This window comes from Vombatus ursinus, unplaced genomic scaffold, assembly GCF_900497805.2.
Source record: "Vombatus ursinus unplaced genomic scaffold, bare-nosed wombat genome assembly UNPS02008267.1, whole genome shotgun sequence".
Classification (NCBI taxonomy): Eukaryota; Metazoa; Chordata; class Mammalia; order Diprotodontia; family Vombatidae; genus Vombatus; species Vombatus ursinus.
In genome coordinates, this window is record NW_020948045.1 from 32,063 (window position 1) to 55,563 (window position 23,501).

At 38.3% G+C, this 23,501-nt stretch overlaps 2 protein-coding genes across 3 annotated transcripts in view; both read right to left on the reverse strand.

Moving 5' to 3' along the window:
* Nucleotides 1-698: 698 nt before the first annotated feature.
* On the reverse strand, nt 699-8,347 carry LOC114034147 (lymphoid-specific helicase-like). The gene is made up of 4 exons (XM_027849752.1): nt 8,230-8,347; nt 7,706-7,830; nt 1,890-2,012; nt 699-767 (listed from the first exon to the last, which is right to left on the reverse strand). Exons 1-4 carry the CDS (start codon nt 8,258-8,260, stop codon nt 699-701), a joined length of 348 nt encoding a protein of 115 aa, XP_027705553.1. The 5' UTR covers nt 8,261-8,347.
* Nucleotides 8,348-13,385: 5,038 nt separating this feature from the next.
* Nucleotides 13,386-23,501, reverse strand: part of LOC114034148 (TBC1 domain family member 12-like) — a 128,908-nt gene continuing 118,792 nt past the window's right edge. For both annotated transcript variants that reach the window (XM_027849754.1, XM_027849753.1), the window contains exons 12-13: nt 21,982-22,240; nt 13,386-15,391 (exon numbers count right to left, since the gene is read on the reverse strand). In XM_027849754.1, coding sequence (XP_027705555.1) covers nt 15,323-15,391; nt 21,982-22,240 — 328 coding nt within the window. In that variant the 3' untranslated portion in view covers nt 13,386-15,322. The remainder of the gene's footprint in view (nt 15,392-21,981; nt 22,241-23,501) is intronic.

The following is a 23,501-nucleotide window of genomic DNA, read 5'->3' on the forward strand; positions in this document are numbered from 1 at the left end:
AGGAGGGGAAAAAGAAAGGGAGGGAAGGAAGAAGAGTAAAAAGGAAGTTTAAAATTTATAAGAGCAAAAGACTTAGACTTAGGCTATGTTAGTGGAATGAAATATGTGGCAGGTAAGTGTTGGGAGAGATTCATATATGGATGGCACAATTTTTTGGCCACAGCACTTCATGTGCTATATGCAATGTACTGAAAGTAGGAAATGACTATATCTGAAATTTCAGGAGCAGTCACAAAGATCTATCCTAGAAATTGCTACTCTTTCTGGTACTGTTACTTGCCTTCAGTATGTAACTGAAAATTTGGGTAACTGCTATAATAAAATGCTAACCACCACAATTTTTAGACTCTGTGCTATAGATGGAAATATAAAACAAATGGTCTCAAGGAAGACCTGTTGGAGACAAAGATTTCAGGAAAAACCAATGCAGGCTGCTTTTCATTAGGGAAATACAGTTAACTTTCTCGTGGTACATGAAATGGATTCAGTCCTAAATGTTTATGAGTATTTACTATGTTTTCCCCAAAACATAAATTAAATATGGGAGATATGTAGAAAACAGAAACTCTCTTACAGTAATACAGGAAGGGGGAAAAAAGTTTTAAAGCAGTATCACACATTTTACTGAGGCTATTTTCCTGTCAACGTTAGAATCAGAAACTTCTTCAAGACGTAATATGCTATTTTAAAAATCTAATTTAACAGATTACCTTTGAAATTTTTAAAGCCTCCTTTTTTCGCTCCAATTTCTCTTTCCTCTTCTGTTCCTGAGAAGAGATATCTTAGTGTCCTTAAAGTATATACATTTAATGACTTTCTGATTTGCAGAAGCACAGTCCTGAAAGGGAGGTACTTTAAAGATCATATAGTTCAAACCTCTCATTTTGCAAACAAGGAACCAGAAACTTGCCATAGCTCAAACAGGCAGAGCCAAGAAGCAAAGACAATTTCTTTGACTTCACATCTACCTAGTATTCTGCCCACTATACCATAATACTGTTTATTTGGTGTTAAATATAGGGCTTTGTTCTAGATAAAAGGCCAAGACTCCTGTTCCTGAATCCTATTTTTTTTAAATAGTATTACTAAACTTATGATTAAGACTACATGAGTTTTAGGGGACTACATTATATCCTAATATTTATAAGTATAATTTCTTTGGCCTATAACTTACATCAATACAAAGTGAGACTGAGAAAGTGGATATAAAGCATGTCTTTGCATCCAAAATATAAAAACAACAAAATAAAACACACAGATATGTACCTATTTCCTTCACTAAGTTCTACCTCCAACATGTAGAAATAAACCTAGATTCTCAAAAGGTTTGCCAAGAGAACACATACTTAGGCAGTTCAGATTCAGCCAGAAAGTCCTCAAGTATGGACCCAATGGCAGTGTGTCTGTCTTATGAAGACTTGTTCAGGCGTTTTTCAGTCATGTGTGACTCTTCATAAAACCCCATTTGGGGTTTTCTTGACAAAGGATAGTGGAGTGGTTTGCCATTTCCTTATCCAGTTCACTTTAGAGATGAGAGAACTGAGACAAACAGGCTTAAGTGGAATGCCCAATCACACAACTAGTAAGGATCTGAGGCCAAATCTGAGCTCAGAAAAAAGAGTCTTCATGACTCCAGGCTCAGTGCTCTATCCATTGTGACATCTAGCTGCCCTTACGAAAACTAGTCTGGTTAAATTCAGTGTGACCAGAAAGTTAACGAGCAGGTAAATTCTGGCCACAGTCAACTCATGAAGATCTAGGTGTCTGGGGCATTGCAATCTATGTCATTCATGAAGATGAAAATTCTTCTGAAGTACTAAAGGATAGGATTATTTTTAAAATTTTACATTCAGATTAAAAACTAACAATAACTATTTTCAATTACTCACCTCCATTTGTTGTTGTTCCATTTTGGTCAACAAAAATTTGGAATATATATTGCTTTTTTCAAGTAAATGTTGAAGTCTCTTGTAGCGAATTTCATTAGAATCTCTATCCCAAGACATGCGAGCCTACCAACAAAAGATTTTTTTTCACTTATTATTCCATGTCTCTCTCAAATATAAATATTTGCAGTATATCCTATAAAAATTCAGTCAGTAATATTATGTTTTAATGTTTATATGTGAACAAAAAAAGCAATAAAAAATTATACAAATACAGCTTACTTACACATATCTTAGAACCAGGGCTAAAAAAAAAAAAAATCTAGTACCTTATTTAAAACTCAAATAAAAAAAAACTGAATATTTAAATTAACTTTTAAGTTTGTTATTAGAATGCTTACAGGTAAAAATTCTGACGATACGGTAAAACTCAAATATATTTTAGGGAATAGGAAACAGTTTTCAATTACATTAATATAATTAAATGCTGGGTTGTTTTTTTTTTAACTAAAATATAAAATGAATACTGTACTAGCTTGGCCCTCCAGTGGTAGGTGACTGTGGCTTTTCCTGGATTATGCTAGCAAAACACAAACTCTGGCAGATACAACTCCAAAGAAGAACCTAAGAACTGGATATCAGTCATCTGAGGATTAGCCTAATTAAGTTCAAAAAGGCTTATCATCAGAAAGTCTGTCAGCAGGAGAGATATTTTTTCAGGTTTAGCAACACATGGAAACCAACTACTAAGTGTGGAGAGATTGCAAACTACATGAATAAACATATCAGATATTTTGGTTAAATTACTTTCTGCCCTAATGTTTTCTTGTACTGTGACAAGTTAATATTATTTAACTTTTCATAATCTATATAAACCAGAGTTCACGTGGACCCACGTAGACCCACAAGTCAGGAAGAACTGGGTTTAAGCTCTGCCTCTGACACTAACTAGTTATATAATCACAAAGAAGGGATAAGATCACAGGATCAAGAATTCACAACTGGAAGAGACCTAAGAAGTCATTTAGCCCAACTCCTTCATTTTGTAGATAAGGAAACTGAAACCCAGAAAGGTTGAGTCACTGTCCAGTCACAGAAGTTCTGCCAGTCCTTCCACTACCCCATTTACTGACTGTATTATGCATACTATAGTATATACACTTCTACAAGACTTGTGAAAACATACACAAAAAAACACAAAGAACACATAAACTCTGTCCCGTTTATTTATAATCTAGATGAAGTCACAAAAAACAAAAAATAAATACTTCTGTCAACTAACAAAGCTAATCTGAGAGACAGAATTTACTATGAGCTAGAATGGTCAGGCTTTAAGAGGGAAAAAAAGCAAACTACTGACCATGATTCAATTTGGGCCCAATCCTCCCTTCCAGCCTTACCTCTCCCAATTATATCCCTAAATGAACCCTCAATTCTATTCAGATTGATGAAATACTACAACATACTCATCTTTCCTTCTGGGCCTTTGTTCATAACATATCCCTTTCTCCCCCCACCCCCACTACCCAAAAAGGAATGCACTTTTCCTTCCTATTTCCAATCTTAACCCATTCCTAAATGCCCAACTAGAGACACTTACTCTATGAAACATAACCTGACTAGTCCAAATACATCATCCGCATTTCTGTATATTATCAACAAAATCCAGCAGGAAAAGAAAGAAAATTCTACTCAAAATAACTACAGAATATAAAATATAAAAAAACAAAACCCTTTTAAACAAATACAGTTGGGGGCAGGTAGGTGGCGAAGCGGATAGAGTACTGGCCCTGGAGTCAGGAGGACCCAAGTTCAAATCCAACCTCAGACACTTAACACGTACTAGCTGTGTGACCCTGGGCAAGTCACTTAACCCTGCTGCCTAGTGGGAAAAAAAAAAAAAAAAAAAAAACAAATACAGTCAAGCAAAATAATTTCCCACACAATAGTGTAGTAGCTCTTTATTTTTTTTTTTAGTGTCAAAGAACTGGAAACTAAGGAAGTATTAATCAACTGGGGAATAATTATGTTTTATTAATGAAATGGAATATTACTGTAGTAAAACATGATGAAAGGGATGATTTTAGATAAACTTACATGAACTGGTACAGAGTGAAGCAAGTAGAGCCAGGAGAACAACTTATACAACAATGTAAATAAAAACATTGAAAGACTCAAGAATTCTGATCAATGTAATAACGACCCTTCACAAGTACTGACATTGAAGGATGTTGACTAACAGTCAAGATGTGCTTGGACACAAGATGTAGAAGGAGATACACATTTTTGTACATGGCCAATGTGGGAATTTGTTTCATCTGATTATATGTATAGCTGTTAAGTGAGTTTTGCTTTTTTTTCCCAATGAGAATGAGAAGACAAGAATAGGGCTCCAAAGGAGAAAAAATAAGAAGCCACCAGAAAAAAAATCAGACAAGCAAGATGTTTGAAAGTTGCATGCTTAATTTATCAGATACTTCAAAGGAAGGACAAGCTCTACATAATAGAGATTCATGGTTTCACATATAAGCCCAGTCCTTATGTTCTAAAATGTTATGTGGAAATTCTCATTTTCTTTGATATTCAGGTTAAAAAAAATGTAAATGTGCAGACGCCCCCCAAAATCTCCCATAAAACATACCAAAAAAATAAAGAAGTAATAATTGTAAGACAAAAGGTTTAGAACTGTTATTTCTTTAGTATAGGGAACTCTTGGGTAAGGAAATTTCCTCTATCCATGTAAATGAACACATTCCCTGCAACTTATTATGGTCCTTAGAGAGTTGCCTAGAGCAGGTAAGTTAACTGACTATTCCAGTATCACACAATCAGTCTGTATCCAAGGTGAGTCTTGAAGTCAAATTGTCCTGGCTCCCCAACCAGCTATTATATCGTGCTGCCTCTTCATAAATTATCAAATTTATAAAATACAATTTAAAAAGTATTTTGATATTAAGTTACAGTTACTATCACAAAGAGGCACTAATTGCTAGGTGGCTAGCAAAACAGCATGGTGAGTATAAAGTATTAACATTTACCACTTTAGAGAGGATTGGAGGAATTTTTTTTCATTATATTCATCATATACCTGTCATTAGAAAATCAGTACTTCCCTCTCTAATATTCTAAGCTAATTCATGTTTTTTTCAATAGGACCATAGAACTGGAGCCACACAGGACCTCAGAGCCCACCTGTCCCACCACCTCTTCATTTTAAAAATGAGGAATCTGGGACCCAGGGGGAGTAAGGCACTGTTATTAACAGAAACTGAACTAAGTCATCTAATTCCAAAGCTAGGGATCTTTCTACCACACTTCGATGCACTGAGGTAAGCATTTACTGAGTGCTTACCAAGTGCCAGGCGTTATATCACATGGTAAGGATAGAAAGACAAAAATTAAAGATTTTCTACTCTCAAAAGAGTTTCCATTCTATCCCCACGAGTCACTTGTGTATGATACATACAAAATAAATACTAGGTAATTCATGGGGGGAGGACAACAGAAAGGGCAGGGGCTGAGAGGCAGAAAAGTCTTCCCATCTTCAAAGAAATCCAGGGATTCTAAAAAGCAGATTCCTCTGCTTTTTAGTAACTTCTGGGCAGAGTAGACAAGCCTTTCTTCCCAAGGCCGGAGTCTTCCCAATTAACAATAGCTTTCTTTCCAAGGGAGATGGTCCATGAATACCCAAAGAACCTAACGGAGTGGATTTCCTTCTGGAGACAGTACCTCCAAGGATCCTCCCTCCTTCTTTCAAAGACAAACAAGACGTTTTCTTTAACAGTAAAAAACTTTTAAAAAAGTAGAATCTATAGAAAGATGTCTATTTTTTCCAGAATTAGAAGTGTTCTTCTAAATGTGCCACAAAGTATACCCTTAACAAATACTGCCTAAGTGCAATACTCAACAGTATCTTACGCATTACTTCAAAGTATTTTCTAGTTAGAATGTAGTAGTAAGAATCAAAATGGGAAAGTGAAGTAGTCAATTCAGCCTCAGTCACTTACGTGTGACCCTAGGCGAGTCACTTAACCTCTGTTGACCTCAGTTTCCTCAAATGTAAAATGGGAGATAACAGCAATCACCTCCCAGGGTTGTTGTGCCAATCAATAGTGAGAAAATCTGTAGAAATTGCTTAGCGCAGGGCCAAGCACATAACAGGTCCTATACAAATGTTTAATCCCTTCCCCTCCAATCCGTCGTATCTTAACATTGCCAAAGCAGGATCAGTAATTGCATTACACGCTGCTGGACAGGTCATTATAACACATCAGGTACTTACAGAGCACGGGTTTGGAGCTAGAACGGACATCAGAGACCATAGCCCAGCCCTCTCACATGGGGGGTAACTCAGACCCAAGGGCTCAAGAGATGTGCAGTCATCAGAGGTGAATGCCAGAGCAAGGGTTCAAACCACAACACAGCGCCTCCCTCCCTTCGACGTTGGGAGCCACGGTTTATTCCCTTTCTATATTAGGTAACCGTGCTATCAAAGGACCACAACACAACTAGAGTGCCATCCGTCCTAAATACGACCTCTTTCAGGATGAGGAATAAAAAATAACTGAAGAGAAAAATTACAACCTGGGTAACTGTTTTATATGTAGAAAATAAGATTCACATAGGAAACAGTTAACAATTGAGCCGGTTATCTCATAAATATCTCATGATAATCTCTGCACATTTCAATGGATCTGTAATTTCATCAATCCTGCTGCTCTCTCCAATGGGTCAGAATAGAATAATACATCCAGTCTTCCAAGTAGGAGCAACGGGCTAGGGGTTTTCTACAGATCTCTTAACACTGCTTGGATACTAAAGAAGCACACAAATCGTCCACCAGTTAACTCACCTGCCTCCCCTCCTTTTAGTCACAAGCCTCCTAGATAAAGGTGAATTAATTAAGCAAGTAACGTTTTCGTATCACCTTAAAGTCACACCAATGAATGAACACATCATGCAGGCACTTCAGACACTACTCAGAGCTAGAACACAATTTTAAAAACTAGCAGTTTTGTGTACTGTCAATTAAAGTCCTATTTCTATGTCTCTCTCTGTGACGTAAGTACGCTCTGGATTCTCAAAGGCTGTGTCAGTAGAATGAAGTATGTGGTAGGTAAGTGTTGGTAGAGCTTCATATATGGATGGCACAATTTTTTGGCCACATCACTTCACAAAAAAGGCATGAAAGGATTGTAATCTGTATTGCTGGAGGGAGTACCAAGTACTAAAGAAATTTCATTAAGTGTATGTTTTCTTATTTCGTATCAGAATATGAATCTAGAGCAAGAAGAGATTTCAGAGGCCATCTATCTTCTCTCATATTAATTTATTTCAAATTGAGAAATGAGAAATCAAAATGGGTGGAAATGGTCTTTAATAAACAGGAAGAGGAAGATAAAGATTCTGAGCTTAATGTTTTATGTTCTCACAATGAACTAATTGAAACAAATGTGTGTAAATGTAAGATAGGGTTAAAATGTTCAAAGACATCATGCTGGCATTGTTTTTTCGGAAAATTCACAAAACGAACAATTTTTAAGAAAATGTACAGAAAGCAGGAGCTGTTATACTTTAAGTGTTTAAAAAATTTCCAAATAAGTTTTTAAAAATATAAATTATTTACTGTTGTAAATAACTGACATCTAAAGCAGGCTTACTTGAAATAATGACACTGGCACTACTGCTCCAAGATACTCAAAATTTCCAAAATGCAAAGAAATGTTAAATATAAATTTCAACGTTGGAAAAACAAACTAGGCTGTTTTAAATGTATGCTCTTTTTTTTTAAACTTGGAAGCACTGCTCTGTGACGGTACCTTCTCCAGCATTTTCCGCTCTCTCTCCAGACCGACTGCTTCGAGTTGCTTTTCCTCTTCCAGCATGGCTGGGGTGATCACCGGGGTGTCGTCTGGGGGCTGAGCCATCTCTGCCGCCTCAAGTCCTGTGTTCAATGGAGGGGAGAAATGGTTCTCGAGCACCGAGAGCGGATGCTGCGCGCGCGGCCAAGCCGGCTGCCCGCCCGGACGAGCTGCCCCGGCCCGCTCCCGGCCCCTCGGGGCGTCCGTACAAAGCTAAGAAAGACTTAGCTGGGGGGCGGGGGCGAGCCCAGCGAGTACAGGGAGGCGGCCCCGGCCCCCGCCCCGAGCAGGACCACAAGCCCGTCAATCACCCGCGGAGAAGCTTCGTTTTCGCGGGAAACTCAGCGCGGGGGCGAGGACTTCCCAGGCTTGCTCTGGGGCCGGCCCTCCCCCCACGGGCTCCGCCGCCACTTCGCTTCCCCCCTCAGCCGCCTCTCCCCAGGCCCCCAGCTTCCCCGCCCCAGAGCCGAGGGCGCACTCACCGCCGCTCTGCTGCAGGCGCTCGGCAGGCATAGCCGGGGCACAGGGGCGAACGAGGGCACAGGCGCAGCCGCACTCCCCGGACGGAACTCCGGAGCAGCCTGCAAACCCGCGCGCCAATTTTCGCCCAACCCCCTGCTAAGCCTCGCGAGCCTCGGTCCTCTCACGAGACTCTCTCGGGGAAAACCGCGCGCTTCTCCTTCCCAAGTCCCCGCCCCCTCCTCGTTATCCCCTCCCCGTCTCCGCCCCCAGTCTCGCGGGGTTTCCTGTTCTCTCCCTCCCCACCCCTCTCCCCGCAGGGTCAGGTGGCAACTGTCGGTTTCCAGGTTTAGTTTAGGATCTCGTTGAAGCTTTGAGCTTTCGTGCATCCTTTCTGACGGTCCTGGCGGCCAGAATTCAGTCAGAATAGAGAGAGAGAGAGAGACAGGAAGTACAGGGGAAGGCATTTTTATCTATTCTCCATGAAGCACCTGCTGTCTCGAGAGGACGCTGGCCCTGGAGGCAGGGAGTCCTGAATTCAAGTCCTCCCTCAAACCCATAGTCCGACCTCCCAGTGGCGTCATCTAGAAAATGAAGGGTTTGGGCTGTGCGTCCTGGCCCAGCCCTGCAACTACCAGACTGCTTCCCATAGTGTCTGCAGCCATAGCTCTGGAGAGGAGGGATCGGCTCCCGCCCAGCCTGTCTAGACTCGCAGGAGGAGCGGGCGGGTGTAAATGAGCGCTGGACCAAACCTGAAGCTCAGCGGTGCACGCGAGAAGCGATCTGGGCTCCAACACCCTTCTTTCACACGTGAAGTCGTGAGCCCAAACTGCCCTCGGAGACGCAGGTAGAGCCAGGATTTGCAAGCAGTGCCATTTTTTCCCCTTAATTTTAATATTTTGATTTTCCCCCTTTATCACTTCCCACTGAGTACACCCCCCACCGTCCAAGCAAAACATATCTACACGTTGGCCGTGGCCGACGATCCAGGTGGCCCATTTGACACCTCCGCTGAGACGTGAGAGGTGGGCTCCGTTTCTCCACCACTTTTCTTAAGGCGTGATTGGGCACTGCATCAGAGTCCTGAATTCTTTTATGTACAAAGTGCTTTTTCCAAGGCATGAGATCCTGGTGCCAACTCCCCATCTCCCCCCCAGTGACTAGCTTCCTTCTTAAGACTTTTTTTTCGTAGCACTTTGCCTGGCTCTTTCTTGCCCCCATTACTTTGTTCTGTATCAGTTAACTTGTGTAGACTCTCATCTCTACTAGTAAGCAGTCGAAAACATTTATGAAGCACCTGTTTATGCCAGGCACTGTGCTAGGAAGAGGGATATGCAGAAGAAGAAGAAAAAAAAGCAAAACAATCCTTGGCTTCTAGTCTACATTCTAATGGGGAAGACTGTATGTGCATGTATCAGTATATACGGAATATGTACAAATTGAATCTAAGGTATCTTTGGGAGTGCACTAGCCCTTAGGGAGATCATGAAAGGATTTGGGTAGGAGTTGGTACCTGTGCTGAGTCTCAAAAGAAACTAAAAATCCCAAGAAGCATTCCAAACTTGGCGACCAGGCAAGGTAAAGGCACAGAGACACAAGTTGGAGCATCATGTGTTCAGAACTGCAAGGGCAGTATGACTAGATTGCAGAATCCAGGGAGTAAAGTATAATTAGACTGGAAAGTTAGCTTATGGGGCCAGGTTGTAAGAGCTTGAAATATCAAAAACTGAGTTTATATTTGATTCTAGAGGCCGAGAGCCACTTAAGTTTTTGGAGCAGAAACACTTGAGCAGAGACATGGTCAGATCTGTGCTTCAGGAAAATCATTACTGCAGCTGTACAGATGAGAAAATGAAGGATGAGAGACAAAGCTGTGAATCCAGTTATAACAATTTAGTAATAGGTTAAGAGTTAATGAGAGCCTGAAATAGGGAGCTGGCCTGGGAGGAGATGGGTGCAACAAATGTTGTGGAAAGAGAATGGACAAGATTTATCAAATGATTAGTGATGTGGGTTGGGAGTGAAGAATTGAGAAAAACATGGAGGTTGAGAACCTTGGTGATAAAATGGTAGTGTCCTCAACAGTAATAGGGAAGTTTAGAATCAGAATTGGGAGGGAAAGATGAGTTCTGTTTTGTATGTGAGTTTGAGATAACTGTAACTAAATATTCATATTCCATATGAAGTTTGTTGATCCTCAGGAGAGATATTTCCTCATGCTCCATCCATTCAGCAGCATGAGGGGAATAGAGGAGGAGGCAGACAGAAGAATTCAGGGCTGGGGTTTGACAAAGCAATGAGGTGAGATCAAAAATAGAGGAGAGTAGAGAGTTGAACTAGTCAGTAGGAGTTTGAGATGAGAAATGCTTGAGGGAGACCAAATAGGAAGTTATTGCAGTAGTCCAGGAAAGAGGTGATGAAGGTCTTAAGGAGAATGGTAGTTATGGGAGTGATGAGGTGGGGGATGTAGGAGACGTAGAAATAGAAAAGACAAGATCTGCTGACTGAATGAATATGTAGAGTGAGAGGAAAAAAAGAGCCTAAAGACAAAGTAAGCACGTCATGGATAACGAATGAGCTGAGACTAAGATCAGACAGGTAAGAGAATCAGAAGGGAGCAATGTGGGTGGTCAAAACTGAGTCAAAAGCTGAGAAGAGGTCAACGAGAGGATCAAGGAAAAGCCATTAGATTTGGCATTTAAGAAATCATCGGTAACTTTGGGGAGGGTGGTTTCAGTTGAGGTCTGCAGCCAGAGCGCAGAGGATTTAGGGAAAAGTGAGAGGAGACAAAGTACCACAGAATGCTCTTGCACTAATTTGTATTGCAGAGCACTTATGTGTACCCCTCTGTGGCCTTAATAAATAAAATTCAAGTTATCTTAATTGTTATTGACCATATACTATTTAAAGGTTTACTGATGAATGTGCTATATGTAAACAACAAGTTTCTCGGGATACTTCAACCCATCTCTAACCAGCTTTTTAAAGGAACTCTTTCTTGATCCCCAGATTTCCCACCTACTTGTGCACTTGTTCCCCAAAACTCCCTTAACCTCATATTTAAAAGGAGGGAGCAGCTGAGTAGAGCATTAAATGAATGCTGAGGCAGGAGAACTGGGTCACAGTCCAGGATCTGTTATCATTCACTACCTTTCTGAACCCAACTTTCCTCATTTTTCAAAATAGGGGCGATAATCCTTGCCTACTTAACAGGATGATCCCAATAATCAAATTTAAAAGCTATGGAAAATCTCTGAAAACTATATAGAGGGTTATATAAATATGATCATTATATGATTTAAATATAAGTTGTAAAATGAGAACACAGACAAAGGTATGTAATCAATTCTTGTCTCTATTTTTACATTTACTATCAAAGCTGTATCAATTTTATCATAACATGTTTATTACAAAATTGACTTCCAAATACATTGTAATTGTACAAAAGTCACTTAATAAAACCATGAAAGTTTCCATTTTTCTTAATGTCAACAAATGAAAAGGTTTTGCAATGCAGCAGAAAGGTAACTTCCTTAAGAATGGTCACAATAAGATAAATTCAGCCTGCGGCATATGGAAAAACCTCACCAAGTGAGATTAATTATGGGAAGACTAGTTTGAATTAATAAAATAAAGAAATGTTATTTTCAAAGCAATGAAATTTTACTTATTTTAGGACATGCAGGAAACCTAAAAGTGTGGTATGAAAGCAGCATTGTTTTTAACAAATAAACAAAGATTTATAATTAGCATATTAAAGCATTACCTAAGTACCTGTGGGCCCTGCCACTTTGCAATTAAATTACATGTTAATGAATGCTTCTAAAAGCATTCTAAAAATCCATTTCTGCCAAGTAGCTGAAAAAGTTTTGTTTACATTCTCCCTTTCCTAGAAAACTAAAAGGCAAATCATTTCTATTCAATTTTCACAAATGCTAATCCAGTGAAGTCCAATTTAATAAGGTTTTACCACATTTGGGAATCTATGACAGCTTTTTATTAAACCCTGGGTAATGGTTTGATATTAAATTAAAATGTCACTTATGCCACACAGATACAGCTTTTTATTATCAAGAGGGTAGATTATTCACCCCAAATTTAAAATTCCAGACTGACTTCCCTGTACCACAGACTTTAGGGCTGCTTTACTCCCAATTTGTTCTCGTCAGTTGTTGTGTTCTCTTACGGAATTCAAATTAATTTTAATAGCAACCTTAGCAAGGCAAGAAATAGGCATATTTGTTGCTACCCAAAAAAATTACAATGCAGTGTAATGTCAATTAAAAATGATTTGGGATCACAGGTTTGAAATACACATATTAGTGCAACTATATTGAAAGTGAACTGAACTAGAGAAAAGTAACATCAATTCAAAGCTACTGGAAAAGTTGTTAAATTAATCTCAGAGACCGTAGAAATTTCAGTGCCTTCTTGCTAAAGATGGATTATCTCTTTAGAGTTCAGTACCAAACTAATCATTTAAAGGCATTTGACCGTGGGCGTATGCGCCCAGTGGATCTGAGAGATTTGCAACTTGCTCTCAATGGGAACTGCTGTGATGAATACAAGAACTTGGTGCCTTCTAGCGGCATTTGGAGTAAGAATGCTCGGCTGTAAACTGAAGGGATATTGCCCAGTCACAAAAGGAAATGGGAGTAAGAAAATATCCTGGGGCAGCTAGGTGGCAGAGTGTATTGACAGAGCACCGGCCCTGAACTCAGGAGGACCTGAGTTCAAATCCGGCCTCAGACCAAACACTTGACACTTACTAGCTGTGTGACCCTGGGCAAGTCACTTAACCCCAATTGCCTTAAAAAAAAAAAAAAAACAAGAAAATATGCTGCCAACTTTTTTAAAAAGTTACTTTGCATAAGTATACAAGCGAAATAATACTAAACTTCACATTATTATGATGACATAGTAAAACGTTTTCCATTTAAAAGAAAATTTTAATAAAGTAGCTATCTTACACATTGACATATGAACTGTGTACAAATGGCTCATGGGCAAATACAGTATGCTACTGCAGCTGCCAATACTGCCAGTCCTTTAGGACCAAAGGCCTGGGGCAATGCTAAGCAAGAAAAATTTGGCAAAAAAAAATAGTTTAGTTATTATTTTCCAGCTTCAGTTAATTAATGCAGATAACCCAAAAGTAATGAAGACTCATTTCAAGTAATTACTCTGCTTACAATTTTATTTACATAGGAATTGTTATTAGTGGTCTTTAATGTATCCCTTGTATTTACATTTTTATATACAAGCTTATACTTGAAAGGTAAAGAAACTGTACAATAATAAAACAAAATTGGAAGAAATAACTTGGTTCCAACTAAAGAAATGAATACATAAAAATAAAATTTAACTTAGACATGTAGTATGTGATGTCAATATGGTGACCACCAGGGTTCAATGCTCAATACTTTCCAGGGCCATTGAAAACAACCAAGTAGGTAACTGGGCAGGAGGGAATGACTATAGTCATTCATTTCGGACATTCGAGTGGCTTTGTATTATGACGCGAACCCCCCCCCCAACATTATTTCACAGAAACTTTTCCTCCCCCTAGCAAGCTTCACTGCTCTACTACTAGGAGCAACTACTGAGAGGCCCTCCCAAGTCACAGTGCTGGAATAAACAGGGATGGAAGTAAGTGGGCACTCTCAAGTTCTATGTTCCTAAAGAGGCGGTCACCACATTAACAAAGATACCAGACCTGTTAGCTTGAAGACTACATATTAACAATATAAATAATGTGCTTAAAGGTAGTTATAAACCGAACTGCAACATAAAAGCATTCTTTAAATAAGTAGCATGTTATGCAGATACTGCTCTTAACATTCAAATGATTCATTTTAGTTCCAAAATTAAAATGCTGTAGTGATAAATTTGATCTCAAGTCTACCAGTGATTAACATAATCAATACACAATAAATATCAAAGTTTGACTTATTAGAAAAAGTTAATGTTCAATTGTATTACTGCTATCATTCATTTCCATTGATTAAAAAATTAGGTTTTTTCATCATCTAGAGCACATTTTGCAAGTCATTGACTTGGCTTATAAATTAAGGTTTCAAATGTCAAATCTATTTACAAAATTTTGTTGTTCAACAGTGGAAGGATTTTAAGTACAAAGAATGTCAAGTCTTTGCCAAGCACCATGCTACTTAAAACTGTCAGCATTACATACTAGGGTAATTTCTTTACTGTGATTACACAATCACTGTAAAGTCTCACTTTAACATTTATGGATTGACTACCAAAACCAAAATTTCTGCCCATTAAAGTGCAAAGAAAAACTTTTCCTTCCACCATTTTTTCCCCATTTTCATAGTGTTTTATGACTTCATGAATAAAATCATTTCTTAGACTAGAAATGGAAAGGCTAACATTCCTCTGTTAAGAATCTCTTAAGGAATGTCCACATAATTTTTCTTCAATAACAAACATAAAATATTACAGGAAAAGAAATACCTGAAACCAGTGAAGTACAATCTACCACCAATATTTCCAGTTCCTGAGTTACACATATTTGCCCCAACTGATGGATGAAACTGAATGACATCAGTGACCCAAATAAGTTTAACCCAATGTTTCATAGTCTTAGGCACATAGACAACAAAGAAATTTATTTGGTCCATAATATTTTCAACTGGTTAAATCTGGAGGTAATAACTATACTGAGGGGTTTGGTTCAGAAAGTAGTTTGGGGTTCAGACAATTTAACATGCCCCCTTTTGACCTCCAAAAGTGCCTTTCTAGTAACTGTTAAAAAGAAAATAATCATGCCTCAAAAACTTTAAGTACCAACCAAGATTATTTAAAAATTTTATTGCATTAAATTCTTTACCTCAAATTATGGAATATGAACTAGCAACTTTCAAAGTTTTTCTTTGTGAAAACTGTTTTCCCCACACAATACTTTTTAAAAATTAATACTGGCAACAGGATATCCATTTATCTACTTTTGCCACTGAGTGAAAATTCAACATCTGTCCATCTCTCTTGATTCTTCTGGATTTCTCCAATATTTTTCTCTAATGTTTTTCACGTAGAAAAAAGTATTTTATTAAATTGTTTTCTACATTTCAATTAGGCTTTTAATTGTGAAGATTAGCTTTTCAGTGCTGGACTATGATTCTTGTCCCCTTCTTTAATATCCTTCATTACAGATGCAAACACCTGAAAATGATTTGAAATAAAGATTAACTATTGAACATTCTCTCTGGAAATTCCTTTCTGGGAATGCATATTAAATTAATTGATTTTCAACAGTAACAGACTGCTGGCTATTAACTTAAAAACAGAAACAAGTTTTTTTTTAAACCATCAACACTGTTTCTCCACTCCACCCCATCCCCCCCCCCAAAAATTGCATCCTTACATTTTGCTTTGTTAGGCCAAATTTTAGATTCTAATGTTATGGTTATCACCTGGCAGAATACCACTAAATTATCATTTGGAGAAGTAGTGTGGAAAAGAATAAAAAGCACTAGGCTTGGAGACAAGGGTTCAAATTTGGTTCAAATCACTTAACCTGTCTTAATCTCAGTTTCCTCATGTGTAAAATGGAGAGAATACTAGAGACTAGTCTACCTCTGAGGATCACTATGAGGAAAGCATTTGGTAAACCTTAGTGTGCTATACAAACATGAATTATTCCTCCTCTGAAGCTCCTAGATTCCTTTTCTATAGATTGCTGATGAAACTGTAACATATGAATTCATAGCAATATCCAAGGTGTCTACAAAGTCTATTTACTACACATTTCCTCTGCTAAAGTGCTAGATGATAATAAGAAAGTTAAGTCAAGAATCTTGCATTTGACATTAACCATGCCAAGTCTCATTTTCCTCATCATTATGGGAAAAATAATAACTCATAACAGGCTTGTATGAGAATAGGTCTACATAAAAGAAATCATGCAAATTTCAAAGCGTCAGATAAGTATCAGTCATTTTGGTTTTTGGGGGGTTTTTTTGTTTTGTTTTGGGTTTTTTTTGTTGTTTTTGTGAGGCAATCGGGGTTAAGTCACTTGCCCAAGGTCACACAGCTAGTACATGTCAAGTGTTTGGTCTGAGGCTGGATTTGAACTCAGGTCCTCCTGACTTCAGGGCCGGTGCTCTATCAATACACTCTGCCACCTAGCTGCCCCAGTATCAGTCATTTTGAAGGAGAAATGTATAGTGGACACTGAGTATCGGGGTAAAGATAATAAAGGTAGAAACAGAATAACATTGTCATCAGAGCCTAATCTAGTGAATTAGATATAGTTGTGAAAGGGGACAGAAGTCTGCTGAAGCTCTGTGACAGAAGCAGTGTCCCTAATTTCTCAACTTACCTTAATAATAATTTCTCCTTTGAAGTATAGAGGAACCAAGGAGAAGTTCTAAATTTGGATCTGATTGTCACAAACAGTTCATGAAGTGGAAATGAGGGGAATCTTGTAGGGAGAGGAAGGAAGTAACTACTACATCTTAGTGCTTATAACAGAGGTGGCAGAAGTATGGCTTAATATAACATATACCCTCAATTTTAGGAGAGCAGAATGGATCAGAGGAAGGGCAGACAAAATCTCAAGCACTATCATTCTATAAGGAAAGTCAACACAGGACAGAGAGAAATCTCTCAAAAATGAAATTCTGAAGACACAAACAGAAATAATTATAATGTAGAGGAAATAGAGAAGTTTTTCACAGAGAACAATACTGATAAAAAGGAAACTCATCAACCAATGTAGATTTTTAAAAGAAATATACAAAGGTAGAAGCAAGGACAGGTAACAGAAAATAAATCCCAGAAAGTTCCCTCGATTTCTACCCCATGAATTGTATATGACAATCAGATTTAGAACAGAAATTTTCCTTGGTTCCTTTTAAAGGAAGAAATTATGAGTTTATACTCATGAGATGTTCCTCTAAGAACAGTATCAAGATTGTTAGAGCTCAGTATGCAACATGGCTGTCAGGAAAGCTAAGGACAGCCCAAAGAATGCTTTGTTTTTAGCCATGCTGGAGAAAGAAGTTTGAAGGAAGGGATAGGACTGCTATTCAGGGTGAACAAGACAATGACAACTGCTGCTGCTGCTTTTTTTCTCTTTTTTTATTCAGTCCTGTCTGACTCTTTGTGTCTCCATTTGGGATTTTCTTGGCAAAGATACTGGAGTGAGTTGCCATTTCCTTCTCCAATTCATTTGACAAATAAGGAAACTGAGGCAAACTGGGTTAAGTGACTTGCTCAGGGTCGCACAGCTAATAAGTATCTGAGGCTGGATTTGAATTCAGGTTTTCCTGATTCCAAACCCGGTGCTCTATCCACTGCTCTACCTAGTTACCTCAACTTTTTTTTTTCTCTACCAAGAAGGTTTTTTAGACTGGAAAAGGAAAAACAAATATGGCAAAAAGGAATCTAATACCCAAAATAAATAAAACAATAGTAAGAAAAGAGGCACTTAGCCTCTGTTGAGGAAGTTAAGTCATCCAGTCCAAATGAACTATATCTACAAACTAAGGGAAAAAAAAGGCAAATATAATTGTTGAGCCACTATCAATAATCTCTGGGAGATCAAAGAATATGTAAGATCTATTACAGAACTGAAGATCATGAGTCTTCTGATTTTCAAAAAAAAATGAAAAGGATGCAGCCTGCAAATTAAACCAAATTTCAATTCCAAGAAAAATTCTATAATATATGTAAAGAATCATTTAAGAAAGGAAGCAGTAAGCACAAAAAGATAGTATTTATTAAGCACCTACTATGTGCCAGGAATTGACTAAATGCATGACCAGATGATGATAGATAACATCATTTCTTCCTGAGAATGCCTTCTATTTGGTCCCTGGACCACATCTCCTCCTCCCTCAGTAACTCGTTCCATTTTAATGATACTGCCCTCTCCATAATTTTCAATCTATCCCTATATATTGGTTTCTTCTCTGTTGTCTAAAAACATGCCAGGGTCTCCCCACCCTTTAATGGAAAACAACAACACTTTTACTTGACCCTGTCATTCCTTCAGGCCACTGTCCTGAATTCCTCTTCCTTTCACACCTGTACCTGTTGCCTCCATTTCCTCTCTGCTCACTTCTCAATCGCTCAAAATCTAGATTTCAACCTTAACACTCAAATGTGAGGCTACCAATAATCTCTCAACTGCAAAACTCAATGGTTTCTTCTCCATCCTCATCTCGGCAACATTTGATACAGTTAACCATTCACTCTTCCTACCTATTTTTCTTCTCCCAGGGTCTTTGTTAACATTGTTCTCTCCTGATTTTTCTCCTACTTCTCTGACTGTTTGTCAGTCTTCTTTGCTGGATAATCATCCATATCTTATCCCTTAACCATGGATCTCCCCAAAACTGTGTTCTGAGCCTTCTTCTCTTCCCTTTCTGTAGTCACTCAACTAGCATTTATTTAGCACCCAATTACTGCCAGGCACTGTGTTAACTAAGTACTAGGAATACAAAGAAAGGCAACAGACAGTATCTGCTCTCAAGGAGCTCACAGTTTGATAAGGGAGAAAACATTCAAACAATTATGTACAAACAAGATATAGACAAGATAACTGGAGATATTTAACAGAGGAAAGGCATTAGCAATAAAGGGGATCAGGAGAGGCTTTTTGTAGAAAGTGGGACTTTGGCTGAAACTTGACAGAAACCAGGGAAGCCAGGAGTTGGAGATGAGGAGGAAAAGTTTGAGGCCTGGGGAATAACTAGTGAAAACAGTGAAAGTTTTGGGGGGCAGCTAGGTGGCACAGTGGATGGAGCACTGGCCTTGAAGTCAGGAGGACCGGAGTTCAAATTCGACCTCAGACCAAATACTTGACACTTACTAGCTGTGTGACCCTGAGCAAGTCACTTAATTCCAACTGCCTAAAATAAGAGAGAAAAAAAAAACAGTGAAAGTTTGGAGCTGGAGTATTGTGTTCAATAAACAATGAAGAGACCAGTGTCACTGGAATACAGAGCACAGAATTAGAGCGCAGGGGAATATACAGTGTAAGAAGATTGGTGGGGTGAGAGCTAGGAGATTATGGAGGGCTTTGAATGCCAAAGAAAGGATTTTGTATTTGAACTTGAAAGTAACAGAGAACCATTGGAGTAGAATGAATTGGGAAGTAACATAGTCAAACCTGTGCTTTAGGAAAATCAACTTGACAGCTGAGTGGAGGATGCAGCAGAGCAGGAAGAGATCTGAAGCAGGGTGACCAACAAGCAGGGTGTTGTAATAGTCTGGGCATGTATCGATGGCAGTCTGTAACATGATGGGGGCAGTGTCAGAGGAGCAGAGGGGCATAGGTGAGAGATGCTATGGGGGTAGAAATGACATGACTTGGCAAATGACCGAATATGGCAGTAGTGAGAAGCAGGAGTTAAGCACTCTGTGCCCTCTCAACGAATCTCATCAGCTCCCAGTTCAACTGGACTCCGGGTTTCACAGCCTCTGCCTTCTTGGCCTCTCTTTCAGGGGCCAAGTCTCATCAAGCCAACCTCCACAACACTTTTCCCATCCACGCTCTTTCACATCCAGCCACCACACTCACCGCACCTCTTCACCTCTCCTTATCTATCACTACTTCAGCACTTCTATCTGCATTATTAAAAGTCACAGAAGGCATACTTATCAAATTGCAAGTGACATAAAAAATGGGGAAGATAGCTAACAAGGTGTCAGCATAATGGTTCAGAAAGATTCTGACAGGCTAAAATAGTGGGTCAAACTTAATAAAATAAAATTTAAGAGGGATAAATGCTCAAAAAATTAACTTCAAAATTACAAAATGAGGAGGGTATGGTTACAGAACAGTTTGTCTGAAAAACAGTCTGGCAATTTTAGTGAACTGCAAGCTTAATATGAGTCAGCAATGTGATGGGCAGTCAAAAAAAAAACCAAATGCAATTTTTTGGATATATGAAGAGCGGTATAACATACAGAAAAAGGAAGTCTGCTCTGGTCAGCATATATCTGGAGTATTATTTTCAGTTCTGGACAACACAACTTAGGAAGGATATTGTTAAGCTAGAGATGGTTCAGGGAAAGGTCTCAATTTTATGTCTTATGAATACTAGTCAACAGAACTGGGGATGTTTAGCTGAGAAAAGATTAGGAGGCACAGTTGTCAGCATTTGAAGAGCAGTCACATGGAAAAGGTAGTATGCTTATTCTGTTTATCCCTTGAGAACAGAAGTAGAAATAATAGATAGAAATTTTAAAGAGGCAAATTTGGACTTGATGCAAGGAAAAACTTGCTAACAATCAAAGTGATCTAAAAATGGAATAGGCTGCCTTAAGAGATAGTTGACGTACACCAGCAAAAACTGAACGATCAGTTGTTAAGAATATGGTATAGAGGGGATTTCTGTTTGGACACTGGTTGGATTAGAGGCAGAGGTAAGGAACCTGCAGCCTCGAGGCCACATGTGGTCTTCTAAGTCCTCAAGTGCGGCTCTTTGACTGAATCCAAACTTCACAGAACAAATCCCCTTAATAAAAGGATTCGTTCTATGAAACTTGGACTCAGTCAATATGCCGCACCCAATCACTAAACATTAGACATCTAATGATTAGACATCCAATGAGTCAGTCAGTCAATAAGCATTGACTTAGAGCCTACTATGTTCCAGGCACTGTGCTAAGCGCTGGGGATAAAAAAAAAAAAGAGGACAAAAGACAGTTCCTGTCCTTGAGAGGCAACCAATCTAATGAGAGATACAGCAAGCAAACAAATAGATGCAAACAAGTCATATACAGGATAAATAGGAAATAATCAACAGAGGGAAAGCACTGGAATTAAGAGGGATTGTCAAAGGCTCACAAGAGAAGGTGAAATTTTAGTTGGGACTTGAAAGAAGTCAAGGAAGCCAGGAGGCAGTGATGAAAAAGGAAAGCTTTCTCAGCATAAGGATGAGCCAGAGAAAATGCCTAGAGTCAAGGCCACTTTTAATTGAAATTCTGTGATATTCTTTTTACTCAGATCAATATAGAAGTAATTCTGGCTTCTCAAAGGTTGTATAATTAGCAGAACACAACCTCTATTACATCTTATCAAACCAGAAAGGTCTCAAGCATGAAGCCCAACCAACTATCTTCATAATACAAGGACCATAAAGTAAGTGTGAAGAGCCACATCACCAGAAGGCTGGTCTCCAGGAGATGAAAAGAATGGAAACTCATGAAAGTGTCCTGATATGCACTGGAAGGAACAGACACACAAATGAAATCAGAAATCTTTCAAGGTCCTACATATTTGGCAATTAATACTACAGCATATTTTTACTGTTGTATCCCTTCCACTGTTATCTTTTACTATTTAATGTTCTGTGTATAGAGTTTCTCCCTAACTAGATTATATGCTCTTAAATTGTTTTACGGGATTGTTTGTTATCTTTTTCTAGCCCCTGTGGTATATAGAATACACAAGGTATTCTTTAAAAATACACTATGGATGTGTATTTTTGTGTTTTATATGAAATGTCATAGAAATAACAAGAGTTAGTCCCCTCATAACTACAGAAATGTTGTGAGTTACAATTTGCTTGTATTCATAAAATGTTGTAGAAAAAAAGTTTTAGGATTGCAAGGGTAAAAGAATGCTTATTTCATTCCACTGCATTTACAGAAGACCATAAACTAAGCTATTCTCACATACATAAAAATGACTGCAAACTTTTTCAGCACTGATATTTGGAAAATTTTTAACTCTCATTGGTCTGACATAAAAGGACTGATTTAATATCTTTATTAGAGTTGGGAAAGAAAGAATTTACCTGTGTCCATTTTTTGGTGCTATTCTGCATCTGAATAGCTGCTATACAGCTGAAAAGCTTTTCTGATGTGATGTCCTCTGGCAGTTTGGTTAAAAACTGTGCTATATGAATAAAGTCCATTTGTAGAAGTATATCTTCATATAATCGAAGGATTCCTAATCCTGTTCTAAATAAAAATTCTTCTCCATCTCTACAAAAGACGTCCCAAACTCGACAGGCCAGATCAAGTGGAAGTGACTTGCTATACAGCGTGAAGATCCTAGATTGTCAGAAAAAAATTAACTCGCTATTAGATTACAATTCGTAAAATCTCTTCAGAGACTCTGTTTCTTTGGCAGTCTCCAGCACAACCACTTGTGTGGAGACACAATCCATACAAACTTCTGAGATGTCCCCTTCATATTGCAATCCAGCCCACAAACATAGATCCCATGAACCAAAGACAAAGCTTATCTTAATTTTAAAACCGTATGCCATGTTGTTTACTACTTTCTTAATGAAAACATTATCTTCTTGAAATAGTTTATAGTGAAATTAAGATAAAGCTCTTTGTGAATTTTATAGATTTAACAATCTACTACCAAAGGAAAAAACCTTAAAGGTATCAATCTAAGAACATACATATATTTAGTAAAAGCTTGTACATGATATTTCTGAATAAATTATACACATGATACAAATCAACCAATGAATAAATGCCTTGATATTTCAGGGTATTTATTACAATATTTGAAGACAATTCCATATACACACATATACATACCCAAAACAAGAAAACCACACACACACACACACACACACACACACACACACACACACACAGATAGTATATTATAGGTAGTAGTAAAAAAAAAAAACTTTAAATGGTAAGCATATTTAATTTTTTTAATTAAATTTTATTTTCAGAAAAAGATCAGCCTTCTCTTCCTCCCACTTCCTTCCCACCCCCACTTGAAGAACAAAATCTGTTAAAAGCACGTAGAGTCAAACAGAACAAAATTTCTCATTGTCCATGCCCCAAAAAAAAAAACTACATATCAATCTGTCCTCTGAGTCCATCACTTCTCTGTCAGGAGGTGGGCAGTATGTTTCAATACGAGTCCTCAGGAATGGTGATTGGTCAATACATGGATCAGAGTTCTCAATTTTTTTTTTAATATATATTTTGATTTTATCAGTCAAGATGCCTTCTCTCTCTCCCTCCTACCTCAACATCCCCCAGACCCCACCCCAATGATAACATAAAAAAAACCTATTACACACATGTATAAGAAAACAAGACAAATTTCTATATTGGCTATGTTCCAAAAAATGTGATTGAATAGAACGGATGAAGCTTTAGGACAACAGTACACAATTAAAAATAAACAGGAGCAGCTAGGTGGTGCAGTGGATTGAGCTCTGGCCCTGGAGTCAGGAGGACCTGAGTTCAAATGTGACCTCAGACACTTGACACTTATTAGCTGTGTGACTCTGGGCAATTCACTTAACCTCAACTGCCTCACAAAAAAAAAAAAAAA